The sequence below is a fragment of the Panulirus ornatus genome, chromosome 69 (genome assembly GCF_036320965.1).
Source record: "Panulirus ornatus isolate Po-2019 chromosome 69, ASM3632096v1, whole genome shotgun sequence".
In the NCBI taxonomy this organism is placed as follows: Eukaryota; Metazoa; Arthropoda; class Malacostraca; order Decapoda; family Palinuridae; genus Panulirus; species Panulirus ornatus.
In genome coordinates, this window is record NC_092292.1 from 16154854 (window position 1) to 16170575 (window position 15722).

General features: G+C 39.6%; 1 protein-coding gene across 47 annotated transcripts in view; it reads left to right on the forward strand.

The window, feature by feature from the left end:
- LOC139747642 (uncharacterized) overlaps positions 1-15722 on the forward strand; it is a 121813-nt gene that overhangs the window by 29154 nt on the left and 76937 nt on the right. For 29 of the 47 annotated variants that reach the window (XM_071660151.1, XM_071660154.1, XM_071660162.1 and 26 more), the window contains exons 9-10: positions 4088-4199; positions 5315-5398. In XM_071660151.1, the coding sequence (XP_071516252.1) occupies positions 4088-4199; positions 5315-5398 (196 nt within the window). The remainder of the gene's footprint in view (positions 1-4087; positions 4200-5314; positions 5399-15722) is intronic. The other 18 variants (XM_071660158.1, XM_071660185.1, XM_071660179.1 and 15 more) reach the window with 1 other exon arrangement.

Here is a 15722-nt window from a genome sequence, read left to right on the forward strand (position 1 = left end):
CAGATTAGAAAGGGTAGTGAGTAGTGGGATGAAGATGTAAGATTATTAGTGAAAGAGAAGAGAGAGGCATTTGGATGATTTTTGCAGGGAAATAATTCAAATGAGTGGGAGATGTACAAAAGAAAGAGGCAGGAGGTCAAGAGAAAGGTGCAAGAGGTGAAAAAGAGGACAAATGAGAGTTGAGGTGAGAGAGTATCATTAAATTTTAGGGAGAATAAAAGGATGTTTTGGAAGGAGGTAAATAAAGTGTGTAAGACAAGGGAACAAATAGGAACATCAGTGAAGGGGGCTAATGGGGAGGTGATAACAGGTAGTGGTGATGTGAAAAGGAGATGGAGTGAGTATTTTTGAAGGTTTGTTGAATGTGTTTGATGATAGAGTGCCAGATATAGGGTGTTTTGGTCATGGTGGTGTGTTAAGTCAGAGGGTTAGGGAGAATGATTTGGTAAACAGAGAAGAGGTAGTAAAAGCTTTGTGGAAGATGAAAGCTGGCAAGGCAGCGGGTTTGGATGGTATTGCAGTGGAATTTATTAAAAAAGTGGGCGACTGTATTGTTGACTAGTTGGTAAGGTTATTTAATGTAAGTATGACTCATGGTGAGGTGCCTGAGGATTGGAGGAATGCTTGCATAGTGCCATTGTACAAAGGCAAAGGGGATAAAGGTGAGTGCTTAAATTACAGAGGTATAAGTTTGTTGAATATTCCTGGGATATTATATGGGAGGGTATAGATTGAGAGGGTGAAGGCATTTACAGAGCATCAGCTTGGGGAAGAGCAGTGTGGTTTCAGAAGTGGTAGAGGATTTGTGGATCAGGTGTTTGCTTTGAAGAATGTATGTGAGAAATACTTAGAAAAGCAAATGGATTTGTATGTAGCATTTATGGATCTGGAGAAGGCATATGATAGAGTTGATAGAGATGCTCTGTGTAAGGTATTAAGAATATATGGTGTGGGAGGCAAGTTGTTAGAAGCAATGAAAAGTTTCTATCGAGGATGTAAAGCATGTGTATGAGTAGGAAGAGAGGAAAGTGATTGGTTCTCAATGAATGTTGGTTTGTGGCAGGGGTGTGTGATGTCTCCATGGTTATTTAATTTGTTTATGGATGGGGTTGTTAGGGAGGTGAATGCAAGAGTTTTGGAGAGAGGGGCAAGTATGCAGTCTGTTGTGGATGAGAGGGCTTGGGAAGTGAGTCAGTTGTTGTTCGCTGATGATACAGCACTGGTGGCTGATTCGGGTGAGAAACTGCAGAAACTGGTGACTGAGTTTGGTAAAGTGTGTGAAAGAAGAAAGCTGAGAGTAAATATGAATAATATTAGTATTATTTTGCTTTGTCGCTGTCTCCCGCGTTTGCGAGGTAGCGCAAGGAAACAGACGAAAGGAATGGCCCAGCCCACCCCATACACATTTATATACATACACGTCCACACACGCAAACATACATATCTATACATCACGTATATATACACACACACAGACATATACATATATACACATGCACACAATTCACACTGTCTGCCCTCATTCATTCCCATCGCCACCTCGCCACACATGGAATAACATCCGTGAAAGAAGAAAGATGAGAGTAGATATGAATAAGAGCAAGGTTATTAGGTACAGGAGGGTTGAGGGACAAGTCAATTGGGAGGTAAGTTTGAATGGAGAAAAACTGGAGGAAGTGAAGGGTTTTAGATATCTAGGAGTGGATTTGGCAGCGGATGGAACCATGGAAGTGCAAGCGAGTCATAGGGTGGGGGAGGGGGCGAAAGTTTTGGGAGCGTTGAAAAATGTGTGGAAATTGAGAACGTTATCTTGGAAAGCAAAAATGGGTATGTTTGAAGGAATAGTGTTTCTGACAATGTTTTATGGTTGCGAGGCGTGGGCTATAGATAGAGTTGTGCGGAGGAGGGTGGATGTGCTGGAAATGAGATGTTTGAGGACAATATGTCGTGTGAGGTGGTTTGATCGATTAAGTTATGAAAGGGTAAGAGATATGTGTAGTAATAAAAAGAGTGTGGTTGAGAGAGCAGAAGAGGGTGTTTTGAAATGGTTTGGTCACATGGAGAGAATGAGTGAGGAAAGTTTTACAAAGAGGATATATGTGTCAGAGGTGGAGGGAACGAGGGGAAGTGGGAGACCAGATTGAAGGTGGAAAGATGGAGTGAAAAAGATTTTGAGTGATCAGGGCCTGAACATGCAGGAGGGTGAAAGGCGTGTAAGGAATAGAGTGAATTGGAACGATGTGGTATACCGGGGTCGACGTGCTGTCAATGGATTGAACCAGGGCATGTGAAGCATTTGGGGTAAACCATGGAAAGTTTTGTGGGGCTTGGATGTGGAAAGGGAGCTGTGGTTTCTGTGCATTATACATGACAGCTAGAGATTGAGTGTGAACGAATACATACATATACATATCAACATATGCATACATACACAGACATATAAATATTCATACTTGTAGGGTGCTTGGTCCGGATGGTGTGTGAAGTGAACGAGTCAGTGAGAGTGGTTTGGTGAAGAGAGAAGAGGTGGTGAAAGCCTTGTGGAAGATGAAATCTGACAAGGTGGTGGGTTTGGATGGTATTGCTGTAAAATCTATTGAGAAAGGAGGTGACTGTGTTGTTGATTGATTGGTAAGGATATTCATTGTATGTATGGATCATGGTGAAGTGCTTGAGGATTGGCAGAATGCTTGTATAGTGCCATTATGCAAAGGCAAAGGGGATAAAGGTGAGTGCTCAAACTACAGAGGCATACATTTGTTGAGTACTCCTGGAAATTGTATGGGAGGGAATTCATTGAGAGGATCAAGGCATGTACAGAGCATCAGACTGGAGAGAAGCATTGCGGTTTCAGAAGTTGTAGAGGATGTGTGGATCAGTTGTTTGCTTTGAAGAAATTTTGACAAATATTTAGAGAGACAGATGGATTTGTATGTGGCATTTATGGATCTTACCTCTGAAGATAGGGGAGAAAGAATGCTTCCCACGTATTCCCTGCATGTTGTAAAAGGCGACTAAAAGGGGAGGGAGCAGGGGGCTGGAAATCCTCCCCTCCCATTTTACTTTTTCCAAAAGAAGGAACAGAGAAGGGGGCCAAGTGAGGATATTACCTTTAAGGCTCAGTCTTTTGTTCTTAACGCTACCTCACTAATGCAGGAAATGGTGAATATGTATGAAAAAAAATTTATGGATCTGGAGAACGCATTTGACAGGGTTGATAGAGATGCTTTGTGGAAGGTCTTGAGATTATATGGTGTGGGAGGTAAGCTACTAGAAGCAGAGAAGATTTTATCAAGGGTGTAAGGCATGTGTACAAGTAGGAAGAGATGAGTGATTGGTTCCCAGTGAATATTAGTCTTTGGCTGGGGTGTGTGATGTCCTTATGGTTGTTTGATTTGTTTATGGATGGGGTTGTTAGGGAGGTAAATGCAAGAGTTTTGGAGAGAGGGGCGAGTATGTAATCTGTTGGGGATGAGAGGGCCTAGGAAGTGAGTTGGTTGTTGTTCATCACTTACAATACAGCACTGGTGGTTGATTTGAGTGAGAAACTGCAGAAGTTGGTGATTGAGTTTGGAAAAGTGTGTGAAAGGAGAAGGTTAAGAGTAAATGTGAAAAAGAGCAAGATTATTTGATTTAGTAGGGTTGAGGGACAAGTTAGTTGGAATGAGAGTGTGAACGAAGAAAAACGGGGAAGTGAAGTGTTTTAGATATCTGGTAGTGGACTTATCAGTGAATGGAACCAGGGAAGTGGAAGTGAGTCATAGGATGGGGGAGGGGTAAAGGTTTTGGGTGTGATGAAGAATGTGTTGAAAGAGAGAACGTTGTCTCAGAGAGCAAAAAATGGGTATGTTTGAAGGCATAGTAGATCCAGCAATATTGTTTGGTTTCGAGGCATGGGCTGTAGATAAGGTTGTACGGATGAGGGTGGATGCGTTGGAAATGAAATGTTTGGGGAGCATATGTGTTTCATTTGCCTTGCATCTCTCTGCTAACATAAGAGGAAAAAATTGTGTAGATGGAATATTTTTAGTTGTGATGTGCATTTTAGATTTGATTTACCTGAAATGCATGATTTGACAATTTACAGAGTGAAGGAGAAAGAAAGTGTAATAGAAGAACAGTTGAATGAAATAACTAACCAACAAAAAGAAATTGCAAGATTAAAAGAAGATTTGGAGAGTCAGAGAGCGAAAAACAATGTGAGTATCCTAACTTATATCTCAGATGTTCCAGCAGTGCTTTATCAAACTGTACTCTTTGTGACATTCCCTCTGTTGGAACTTGCATGGCTGTATGTTAGATAATTTGATTTTGAATTATTACTTTTCTTCATTTACACCTACTGCTGAATGTATTGTCTTCACTTTCTCCTGATTATAAGCTTGGAAACACTTCACACACTTTTTGAAGATTTTCAATAATGGTAAGTTGAAATGAGATTACCAGTTCTTGTATCCTGTCTTGTGGTTTACCCAAGTGCTTCATAGACCCAAGTGACGGCCAAAAAACTATTCTACTTTAGTGTTGATTCAAGATGAATCACTCAGCTGATGACCCTGCTGCTTTTTAGTGATTGTACAAAAATCCTGTTAGATGGTACTCTTCACCTGTTGTAAAGCATTTGATGAACCTGTTAATAGTCAGCAGAATGGCAGTACTGTAGCATGTTGCACCATAACATTACAAAACCAATGATGAATATGTAATTTATCAAGCATATGCACCTGTTGTCCTTCTCATCCCTTGTTGGATATTTTTGTCTTGAGATGCTTGAGTCTATGCCCCTTATATTTAAGGAGGGGGAGATCATTATTGTTAATGTGATTGAACTTTGCTTGGCTCACCTCACGGGATAATAGGAACTCTTCCCTAGAATGAGTTGGATATACTTGATCATGGATTCATTGTGTGTAGACTTACCCCTCTGCCTCTTAGTGTTGCTCCTCTTGCCTTAGCCCCACGAGACTGTTCATTCATCAGTGGACATAGGCTGGTACGCATGTTATGTATTAATATGTGTGCTTACTAGGCACTGTATAATTGAAACCTGATGCAGCCTGGAATGGCTTTCACCCCCAATATTTAGCTTTGTGTGGCCATATTGTACCATTGATCTTGTGATTGTTTACAAGAAGTTTCACTAGTTATTATTGAATAAATTTGATCAGGTACACATTTGTAGTTATCATGAGGATAACTGATTGGAATGCATATACCCCAATGTTTATTAACAAGCTTGTTACTTTTCTTCCTGAGATCCAGTGCTATATTCCCTTAAGTCTAACATTGTGTGTTGTTAATCCCTGCCTTGTAGGAGTTGCGAGAAAAGAACCACAAAGTCATGGAGGCCTTAACAAGCACAGAGGAAAAACTGATGGCTAGACTCAAGCAGGTGGATGTAAGTGCTGCTCCTACTGTTAGTAAACAAGCTTCACAAGATCTGATGAGCTGTAGGCTCCTGATTAGTGAGATGAAGCAACCTACAGGTTTTTGGTACACGAAGGGTTTGTAATGAGTTGAATGAAAAAACATTTAATTGTAAAGAATGATTAGTTACAGCTGTGACATTTATTCTAATTTTGCTACCCGTTGAATGTGAGGAAACTATGACTCTGCAATTGGTTGTTGTTAATTCTTTTCAAAATCTTTGAGAAGTTTCAGTATGGTGTAATATTGCAGATGACAGGGAAAGTGGCTATGTGCCTAGTGGGTTAATATTCATATTTAAAATATTTTAAAGTTTATGAAAGTTGTCATGATAGTAGCCTGAGGTAGCCATTATTAATCCACATTGTTAGGACTAATATCTGCCACTGTGTGCAAGAGCTGACATATTCATAGTTCCTGGACTATAACAAACAGTTGTAGACTAGACATGGTTCTGCATTTGTCTTGAGATGTAGTGACATGAAATAATCTTAATGCCAATAGTGATTTCATAGTAATGATTCAGAAACCAAACTATTGTATACTTCCTTCTCAAGTAACAGGTCACCAAATTCATATTGTGATGAGGAAAGTTGAGCAACATTTACCATTTAATCATTGTCTAAAGGCAAACCACTTAGATGATTAAGAAAAACAGCATTCCCCAACCCCCACATATACCAGATAGATATCAAACTGTCATCCATGTTCGTCAGAATCTGCAGTTTTCAGGCTGAGATATCACACTTTTTTTTTCATGCTTTTGAAGAAAGATATATGGTTTTGTGCATGTTTAAGGTGCATGATGCTGATAAGCTCTGCCTCTTACCTGAACCACATATCAACTTATGTCTTTTCACATCTTGAATCTTCATCTGTAAGGGAACCCATTATGAATTTTATGGAAAGTTTGTAGTATAAACTTCAAAAGCCTTAATAAACTTGTTTGTAGCATTGAAGAAAAAGAAGAAACTGCAGTGATTAGAGGTACTGAAGCAATTACAGAAATAGAAAAGTTTGGGTAGACAGCATTGGTAAAGTAATGTAAGGGTAAGAGAGATGTGTGGTAATAAAAAGAGTGTGGTTGAGTGAGCAGAAGAGGGTGTTTTGAAATGGTTTGGTCTCATGGAGAGAATGAGTGAGGAAAGGTTTACATTGGATATATGTGTCAGAGGTGGAGGGAATGAGGAGAATTGGGAGACTAAATTGGAGTTGGAAGGATGGAGTGAAAAAGATTTTGAGCGATTGGGGGCTTGAACATGCAGGAGGGTGAAAGGCATGCAAGGAATAGAGTGAATGGGAACGATGTGGTATACCAGGGTCAACGTGCTGTCAGTGGATTGAACCAGGTCATGTGAAGTGTCTAGGGTAAACGATGGAAAGTTTTGTGGGGCCTGGATGTGGAAAGGGAGCTGTGGTTTCGGTACATTGTACATAACAGATAGAGACTGAGTGTGAACGAATGTGGCTTTTGTTATCCTTTCCTTGCGCGCATGTGGGGGGTAGGGGGTTGTCATTTCATGTGTGGTGGGGTGGCGACGGGAATGAATAAGGGCAGCAAGTATGAATTATGTACATGTGTATATATGTATATGTATGTATATGTTGAAATGTATAGGTATGTATATGTGCGTGTGTGGACATGTATGTATATACATGTGTATGTGGGTGGGTGGGGCCATTCTTTTGTCTGTTTCCTTGCGCTACCTTGCTAACGCAGGAGACAGTGACAAAGTATAATGAAAATAAGTAACATGCTAGCGGTAATACACATTTAAAAAATTTACCGTCATGATGATGATGGTATAAGATTTACTACTTGTTATGTACAGCATTATAGAGAATTTGCTGACATCATGTAAAAATGGAGAATAAGACCAAAAAAAACATGATCATAGACATGTACACAGGTCTGGCTGTACATGCCTCATTCAACAAGGGGGGGTACTAGTAGGTCTTGCCCCTTAGTATGCCAGATTGTTAATGATTGTCAACCATAATCAAAGCATAGGTATAGCAAGAAAAAATAAATGGTATTGCTTCACTAGAGGAAAGAGGGAATTCACTATCAGCTAATGGACATTTTGGTACATGTACAACATAGATCTTGCAATCGAAGTAAGAAATTCTTTGAAGCTTAATTCCCAAACTTTTACATTATATCAAGCAGAGATGAACAGCTAATTGGATGACCTTGATATTATATGTTGATGGGTATGGCCTAAGACCTGAGGTGTAAATGTGATGCAGTAGTTGGTGTTGTTGGTCAGGTAATAGGACAAAATAATTGTGGTTCAGCCTGTATGTGCTTCTGTTTTGTTGATTTGCAGAAATTGTTTGTGACTTGTACAAAGCAGTAGAGTACAGGTCTTTTATTGGTAAATTATACACTTGGTACCTACATAATGTTACGATGTGTTCCTGGAAATCTTGGTGCAAACACCAGATAGTGGGTCACATTTTGCCAAAGGTTATAAGGAGGGAGTTACATTCCAAAGAGAGATTTTCAGCCTGATTTTCTCAATATTGTAAATTAAATGTCAAGAAACATAGTCTGTGTATTACAATAGATAAAAGTAGTAGGCAGGAGCATTAGGAAGTGGTAGCATGATTGCATTCATTAGGATCCTCATACGAATGACAATTTAGGTAGTCAACTCAAATTGAGTGAAGTTTAGGAGTTCAAAGATTTGCACAGGTCTTTTGATACCTTAATTGGTGAAGATGAGACAAGAATATTAGGTAGAAATAGTATGATGGAACTTTAGGTAGAAGTAGTTGTTTGAAACATTTGGCAGAATCCTCTGGAATGTCTTTGCTAGATTTGTTTTCTCCCAGTGGCTTGTTAAAGGTGAGGCACTAAAAGTTAAGAAGTGGCACAAGAGTTCGCCAGTTATGGAGACACTTTTGCTGAGGCCATCTCCCTGAGGGAGTTATTGGATGGAATAGGTGTCAGTGATATAGATAGATATAGAAACATGCAGTACACTTCAGATACAGTAAGGGAAGGGATACTTTTATGAATTGTGGCCCACCCATTTCAAGACCCCATTTCATCACTTGTTCATGGCATTTATAAGGCTACATTTCCATAATACACCTGATTATGCAAACAGTGATGAATGTAGATATGATTAGGTGTACTGTATGAAAACAGCATGAAAGCTGACTAGTCTGTTGATCTTCCGTCATCAATACTTATCTCATTTTGTCGTATTTGTGTTGTACAGTAATGAAATGATGTGCAAATGCCACATAAAGTTTACCTTTTAACTTTTAACCTCAGTCATGGGGTTGGCTGTTTACTGTTTGTAGAATAGATTATTAATTTCGTTAACTTTAAATGTGATGGATTCTATACCACTGAGAAAACAGTATTACTTCATACTTGATTATACCTTGGTTGATTCTGCACAATTTGTTAATTATTGCTTGCTATTGGTGTGTGTAGTTTTTGAAACTTTTTTCTCAGCATTGATTTTTTTATTCATAAATGCTGGATCATCTTATCACAGGATAATGAGTCACAAGATAGTGGGTACCAGGTGTACTGGCCAGACTAAGATTTTTTCTTATTGCCACTAGTTGTGGTTGTTCATTGAAAAAGTTTGATTGTTGAATGTGATAGAATTTTCATTGATTTCCTCAGGCAACAAGGTTTATGGATATGCCTTTCTAGGCTTCTTAGAATTTTCTTTATGATTTCCTCTGACAATAAGGTTTGTGGATGTGCCTTTCTGGATAAGAACCATTGTGTTTGCTCATCAACTTTCATCTTTGGCATGTTCACAGGTTGACTTTGAGTTACAAAGTGTAGATGTTGAAGGGGAGATGGAAATATATGCATAATACTGCCATGTCCAGTTACTACAGGCATTGAAGTCTTATTGTCCATAATGATAAGTACAATGGCTGCCTAAAGCAGTACATACAGATGTTTTAGATATGTTGTTGTAATTCAGACCCAGATCTGCATGTTGAACAAGTTTTTTTTTTTTTTTTTTTTTTTTTTTTTTTATTGTCGCTGTCTCCCGCGTTTGCGAGGTAGCGCGAGGAAACAGACGAAAGAAATGGCCCAACCCCCATACACACGTACATACACACGTCCACACACGCAAATATACATACCTACACAGCTTTCCATGGTTTACCCCAGACGCTTCACATGCCTTGATTCAATCCACTGACAGCACGTCAACCCCTGTATACCACATCGCTCCAATTCACTCTATTCCTTGCCCTCCTTTCACCCTCCTGCATGTTCAGGCCCCGATCACACAAAATCTTTTTCACTCCATCTTTCCACCTCCAATTTGGTCTCCCTCTTCTCCTCGTTCCCTCCACCTCCGACACATATATCCTCTTGGTCAATCTTTCCTCACTCATTCTCTCCATGTGCCCAAACCATTTCAAAACACCCTCTTCTGCTCTCTCAACCACGCTCTTTTTATTTCCACACATCTCTCTTACCCTTACGTTACTTACTCGATCAAACCACCTCACACCACACATTGTCCTCAAACATCTCATTTCCAGCACATCCATCCTCCTGCGCACAACTCTATCCATAGCCCACGCCTTGCAACCATACAACATTGTTGGAACCACTATTCCTTCAAACATACCCATTTTTGCTTTCCGAGATAATGTTCTCGACTTCCACACATTTTTCAAGGCTCCCAAAATTTTCGCCCCCTCCCCCACCCTATGATCCACTTCCGCTTCCATGGTTCCATCCGCTGACAGATCCACTCCCAGATATCTAAAACACTTCACTTCCTCCAGTTTTTCTCCATTCAAACTCACCTCCCAATTGACTTGACCCTCAACCCTACTGTACCTAATAACCTTGCTCTTATTCACATTCACTCTTAACTTTCTTCTTCCACACACTTTACCAAACTCAGTCACCAGCTTCTGCAGTTTCTCACATGAATCAGCCACCAGCGCTGTATCATCAGCGAACAACAACTGACTCACTTCCCAAGCTCTCTCATCCCCAACAGACTTCATACTTGCCCCTCTTTCCAGGACTCTTGCATTTACCTCCCTAACAACCCCATCCATAAACAAATTAAACAACCAAACAAACAACATCTGTTTCCCATTTTAGAAAGTTGTATTAACTTTCTAAAATGGGAAACAGATGTTGAACAAGTACTGGTACTTAATGTTTAGGCTGGATTCCTTTTCTTTTGTTATTAACTCTGTTCCCATTTCCTGTGGATGGATCAAATGTATGAAGTGCTCATCTTTTGTAGGAATTGATTTCGCTCCAATTTCGCGTACTGGGAAAAGTAAGGAATGCTTGTTTCACTGGGTTAGTCTTCATAGATTTTGATATATCGTTAACTATGATGTAGTTCTTCACATTGCACAAGTTTGTGTCAAAGCATTGTTTTGCTGTTGTCTCAGCCATCCCTGTAGACAGCCCTGAAGATAGCTTTAGAAGGTGTTGGTCATAAATATGTTCTTTTCATTGGCTTGATATATTATTTTGCTCACTTTTTAGGATATTTCTAATACCCAAGCTTGAGGAATGAGATGAATGATTTTAAGCTTTAGTCGGGGCTTCTGATTTTAATTCATTATACCAAATTATCATAGTTTTCATAATTGTACATTGATTATAACCCTCTGTGGTAGCATGATTGCATTTGTTAGGATCCTCATACGAATGACAATTTAGGTTCAGTAGTCAACTCAAATTGAGTGAAGTTTAGGAGTTCAAAGATTTGCACAGGTCTTTTGATACCTTAATTGGTGCTTCTTAGGAATTACCCAAAATACTTTTGAATACTTGGGATATATTTAGGGAAGCAGTGATACCTTGTGCAAAAGAGGCTTGTGGCATGAGGAGTGTGGGAGATAGGCAGATTAGAAAGGATAGTGAGTGGTGGGATGAAGATTGTTAGTGAAAGAGAAGGGAGAGGCATTTGGACAATTTTTGAAGGGAAGTAATGCAAATGACTGGGAGATGTATAAAAGGACTAGGCAGGAGGTCAAGAGAAAGGTGCAAGAGGTGAAAAAGAGGGCAAATGAGAGTTGGGGTGAGAGAGTATCATTAAATTTTAGGGAGAATAAAGGCAGCCAGTATAAATTATATGCATGTGTATATATGTATATGTCTCTGTGTGTATATATATGTATACGTTGAGATGTATAGGTTTGTACATTTGCGTGTGTGGAAGTGTATGTATATACATGTGTATGTGGGTGGGTTGGGCCATTCTTTTGTCTGTTTCCTTGCGCTACCTCGCTAACGCAAGAGACAGCGACAAAGCAAAGTAAATAAATAAATAAAAAAAGATGTTTTGGAAGGAGGTAAATAAAGTGTGTAAGACAAGGGAACAAATGGGAACATCAGTGAAGGGGGCTGATGGGGAGGTGATAACAAGTAGTGGTGATGTGAGAAGGAGATGGAGTGAGTATTTTTGAAGGTTTGTTCAATGTGTTTGATGATAGAGTGCCAGATATAAGGTGTTTTGGTCATAGTGGTGTGTGAAGTCAGAGGGTTAGGGAGAATGATTTGGTAAACAGAGAAGAGGTAGTAAAAGCTTTGTGGAAGATGAAAGCTGGTAAGGCAGCGGGTTTGGATGGTATTGCAGTGGAATTTATTGAAAAAGGGGGTGACTATATTGTTGACTAGTTGGTAAGGTTATTTAATGTATGTATGACTCATGGTGAGGTGCCTGAGCATTGGCAGAATGCTTGCATAGTGCCATTGTGCAAAGGCAAAGGGAATAAAAGTGAGTGCTCAAATTACAGAGGTATAAGTTTGTTGAGTATTCCTGGTAAATTATATGGGAGGGTATTGATTGAGAGGGTGAAGGCATGTACAGAGCATCAGATTGGGGAAGAGCAGTGTAGGTTCAGAAGTGGTAGAGGATGTGTGGATCAGGTGTTTGCTTTGAAGAATGTATGTGAGAAATACTTAGAAAAGCAAATGGATTTGTTTGTAGCATTTATGGATCTGGAGAAGGCATATGATAGAGTTGATAGAGATGCTCTGTGTAAGGTATTAAGAATATATGGTGTGGGAGGCAAGTTGTTTGAAGCAGTGAAAAGTTTTTATCGAGGATGTAAGGCATGTGTACGAGTTGGAAGAGAGGAAAGTGATAGGTTCTCAGTGAATGTTGGTTTGCAGCAGGGGTGCGTGATGTCTCCATGGTTGTTTGATTTATTTATGGATGGGGTTAGGGAGGAGAATGCAAGAGTTTTGGAAAGAGGGGCAAGTATGCAGTCTGTTGTGGATGAGAGAGCTTGGGAAGCGAGTCAGTTGTTTGCTGATGATAGCGATGGTGGCTGATTCGGGTGAGAAACTGGTGACTGAGTTTGGCAAAGTGTGTGAAAGAAGAAAGCTGAGAGTAAATGTGAATAAGAGTAAGGTTATTAGGTACAGTAAGGTTAAGGGACAAGTCAAATGGGAGGTAAGTTTGAATGGGGAAAAACTGGAGGAAGTGAAGTGTTTTAGATATTTGGGAGTGGATTTGGCAGCAGATGGAACCATGGAAGCAGAAGTGAATCATAGGGTGGGGAGGGGGCGAAAGTTCCAGGAGCGTTGAAAAATGTGTGGAAATTAAGAACGTTATCTTGGAAAGCAAAAATGGGTATGTTCGAAGGAATAGTGGTTCTGACAATGTTATATGGTTGCGAGGCATGGGCTATAGATAGAGTTGTGCGGAGGAGGGTGGATGTGCTGGAAATGAGATGTTTGAGGACGATATATGGTGTGAGGTGGTTTGATCGAGTAAGTAATGAAAGGGCAAGAGAGATGTGTGGTAATAAAAAGAGTGTGGTTGAGAGAGCAAAAGAGGGTGTTTTGAAATGGTTTGGTCACATGGAGAGAATGAGTGTGGAAAGATTTACAGAGAGGATATGTATGTCAGAGGTGGAGGGAACGAGGAAAAGTAGGAGACCAATTGGAGGTGGAAAGATGGAGTGAAAAAGATTTTGAGTGATCGGGGCCTGAACATGCAGGAAGGTGAAAGGCGTGCAAGGAATAGAGTGAATTGGAACAATGTGGTATACCGGGGTCGATGTGCTGTCAATGGATTGAACCAGGGCATATGAAGCGTCTGGGGTAAACCATGGAAAGTTTTGTGGGGCCTGGATGTGGAAAGGGAGCTGTGGTTTCGGTGCATTATACATGACAGCTAGAGACTGAGTGTGAACGAATGTGGCCTTTGTTGTCCTTTCCTAGTGCTACCTTGTGCACATGCAGGGGGAGGGGGATGTCAGTTCATATGTGGAGGGGTTGCGACGGGAATGAATAAGGGCAGACAGTATGAATTATGTACATGTGTATATATGTATATGTCTGTGTGTGTATATATATGTATACGTTGAGATGTATAGGTATGTATATGTGCGTGTGTGGTCGTGTATGTATATACATTTGTATGTGGGTGGGTTGGGCCATTCTTTCATCTGTTTCCTTGTGCTAAGTCGCTAACATAGGAAAGAGTGACAAAGTATAATGAAATAAATAATATACTTGTGAATGAAGGAATTGCCTACCTCTGACATCAGACTGTGGTGTCTTGAAGATGATCACTGAAATTTTGTTGAATTTCATTCATTTATATGTGACAGTGTTCATTAGGAATTTTCAAGTAATTCCTGAAGATTAGTTTGCTGCTGCTCCAGTGATTTTTAACTGGTACTTCAGTTAAGAAATGGTAATCCTGGCAACATTAGATATTTTAATTGCTCCCTAACTTACAACCTGAATGTTGCTATTTTATTGTCACATGAAGCACATACTGCATAAATTTACAAATATTGAATAGAAAATACAAGTCTTATGGTAGACACCACGACGTACAGATTTTTGCAGATCTTTTTTCTTTTACTTGTGGCTGGACACTAGGCATTGCAGGTTCCTCATGTTTTTATAGGTTTTCCTTTAACATGGTGTAGCTTCAGGTATCTTCAAATGCTGACACTCTAGCACCTTTCTTGTAATGGAGCTTCTTTATCTGTTCAGAGGAGCATATCAGGTAGGTAATAGATGGTATGCAGCCATTGAGCAGAGAGGTACACTACTGGAACTACCCACCTGGGTATTGGGAGGGTTAGTGATGTCTGTGTAATAACTCAGTCCTTCGGTAGTTGTCAGGTTGCACTCCTCTCACCTAGGTAGCTGTCTTTTCTTTCTGATTCAGCCACGCATGGACTACAGGCATTCTGTTGTTAAACTTGTAATCTTTCTTGTCACACAAAACACATAACTTGCTCAACTCGTTCTTTGTAGCTTTAGATTTTCTTGTGATAAGTGCTATGCGGTGTCCCTGCCTTTTGGCAAAATGGTAGTAGCATTACATAGAAATACTAGATAGGGACATTAGGTAGTAGCAGTAGGTAGGAATATTTGGCAGGGGCCTTAGATAGTAGTAGATTGGAACATTAAATACACATTAGGTAGAAGTATTTGGTAGGAACATTAGGCAGGAACCTCTGGAAAAGCTGTGGTAGAGTTACCTCTGCCTGTGAAGAATGAGGATTTCAAAGGCTAAGAAGCAGCATTTTGTCCTAGCCATCCACTGAAAGGAGTAACTGTAGGAATGGGCATCAGAGATATAGATAGGTAGGAAATCAAGGTATTGTGTATTATGGCAACATTATCTTCGTTCAGCTTTTTCTTCAGTAATTTGTGTTTATGAAACTGAAAATTTTAATTTAAGAGTTTTGGTTTTCTTGAGACTTGTTTGATTTATTTTAGAATTAAACTTTTTCAGGTTACCTATTTCTAGAATCATCTTGTTAGGAGAGCAGGAACTGGCTGTTTATGCACATTTGCCTCATTTTAAGTTAAGAAGGGAGCTATAGTTTTGCATAGAGGTCAGTTATCGTATTTATGAAATGCAGGGATATGCTTAAGGCAAGATTGTATATGATTGACAAATTTGAGGGAATTTAATGGAAAGTTTGCATACATATTTTCTGAAAGTTGAGACAAATTTTAAAATTTCTGAGTTCATACCTATTCTTGATGCTGCCTCACTAACATGGCAAATAGCAAACGCACGAAATATAGATTGGTATATGTTGCTAAGCTTTGCTCATCATAAGGTGAATTCTGTGTGTTATCAGTTTAAATGGAATTTCCAATTCTTAGTTAAAAGCAGAGCAGAAAGTGTTTATGCTAAGGCATACATTTACTCCAGTACCATGGTATAGATACTGAAATTTTTTTGTATGTGGTTGTTATCTGAGATGAAATGCAGCACTTTGAATAATGCTGCTTTAGATTTTTTTTTTTGTTAACTGTGAACTCCAGGTATCAGTGGCAG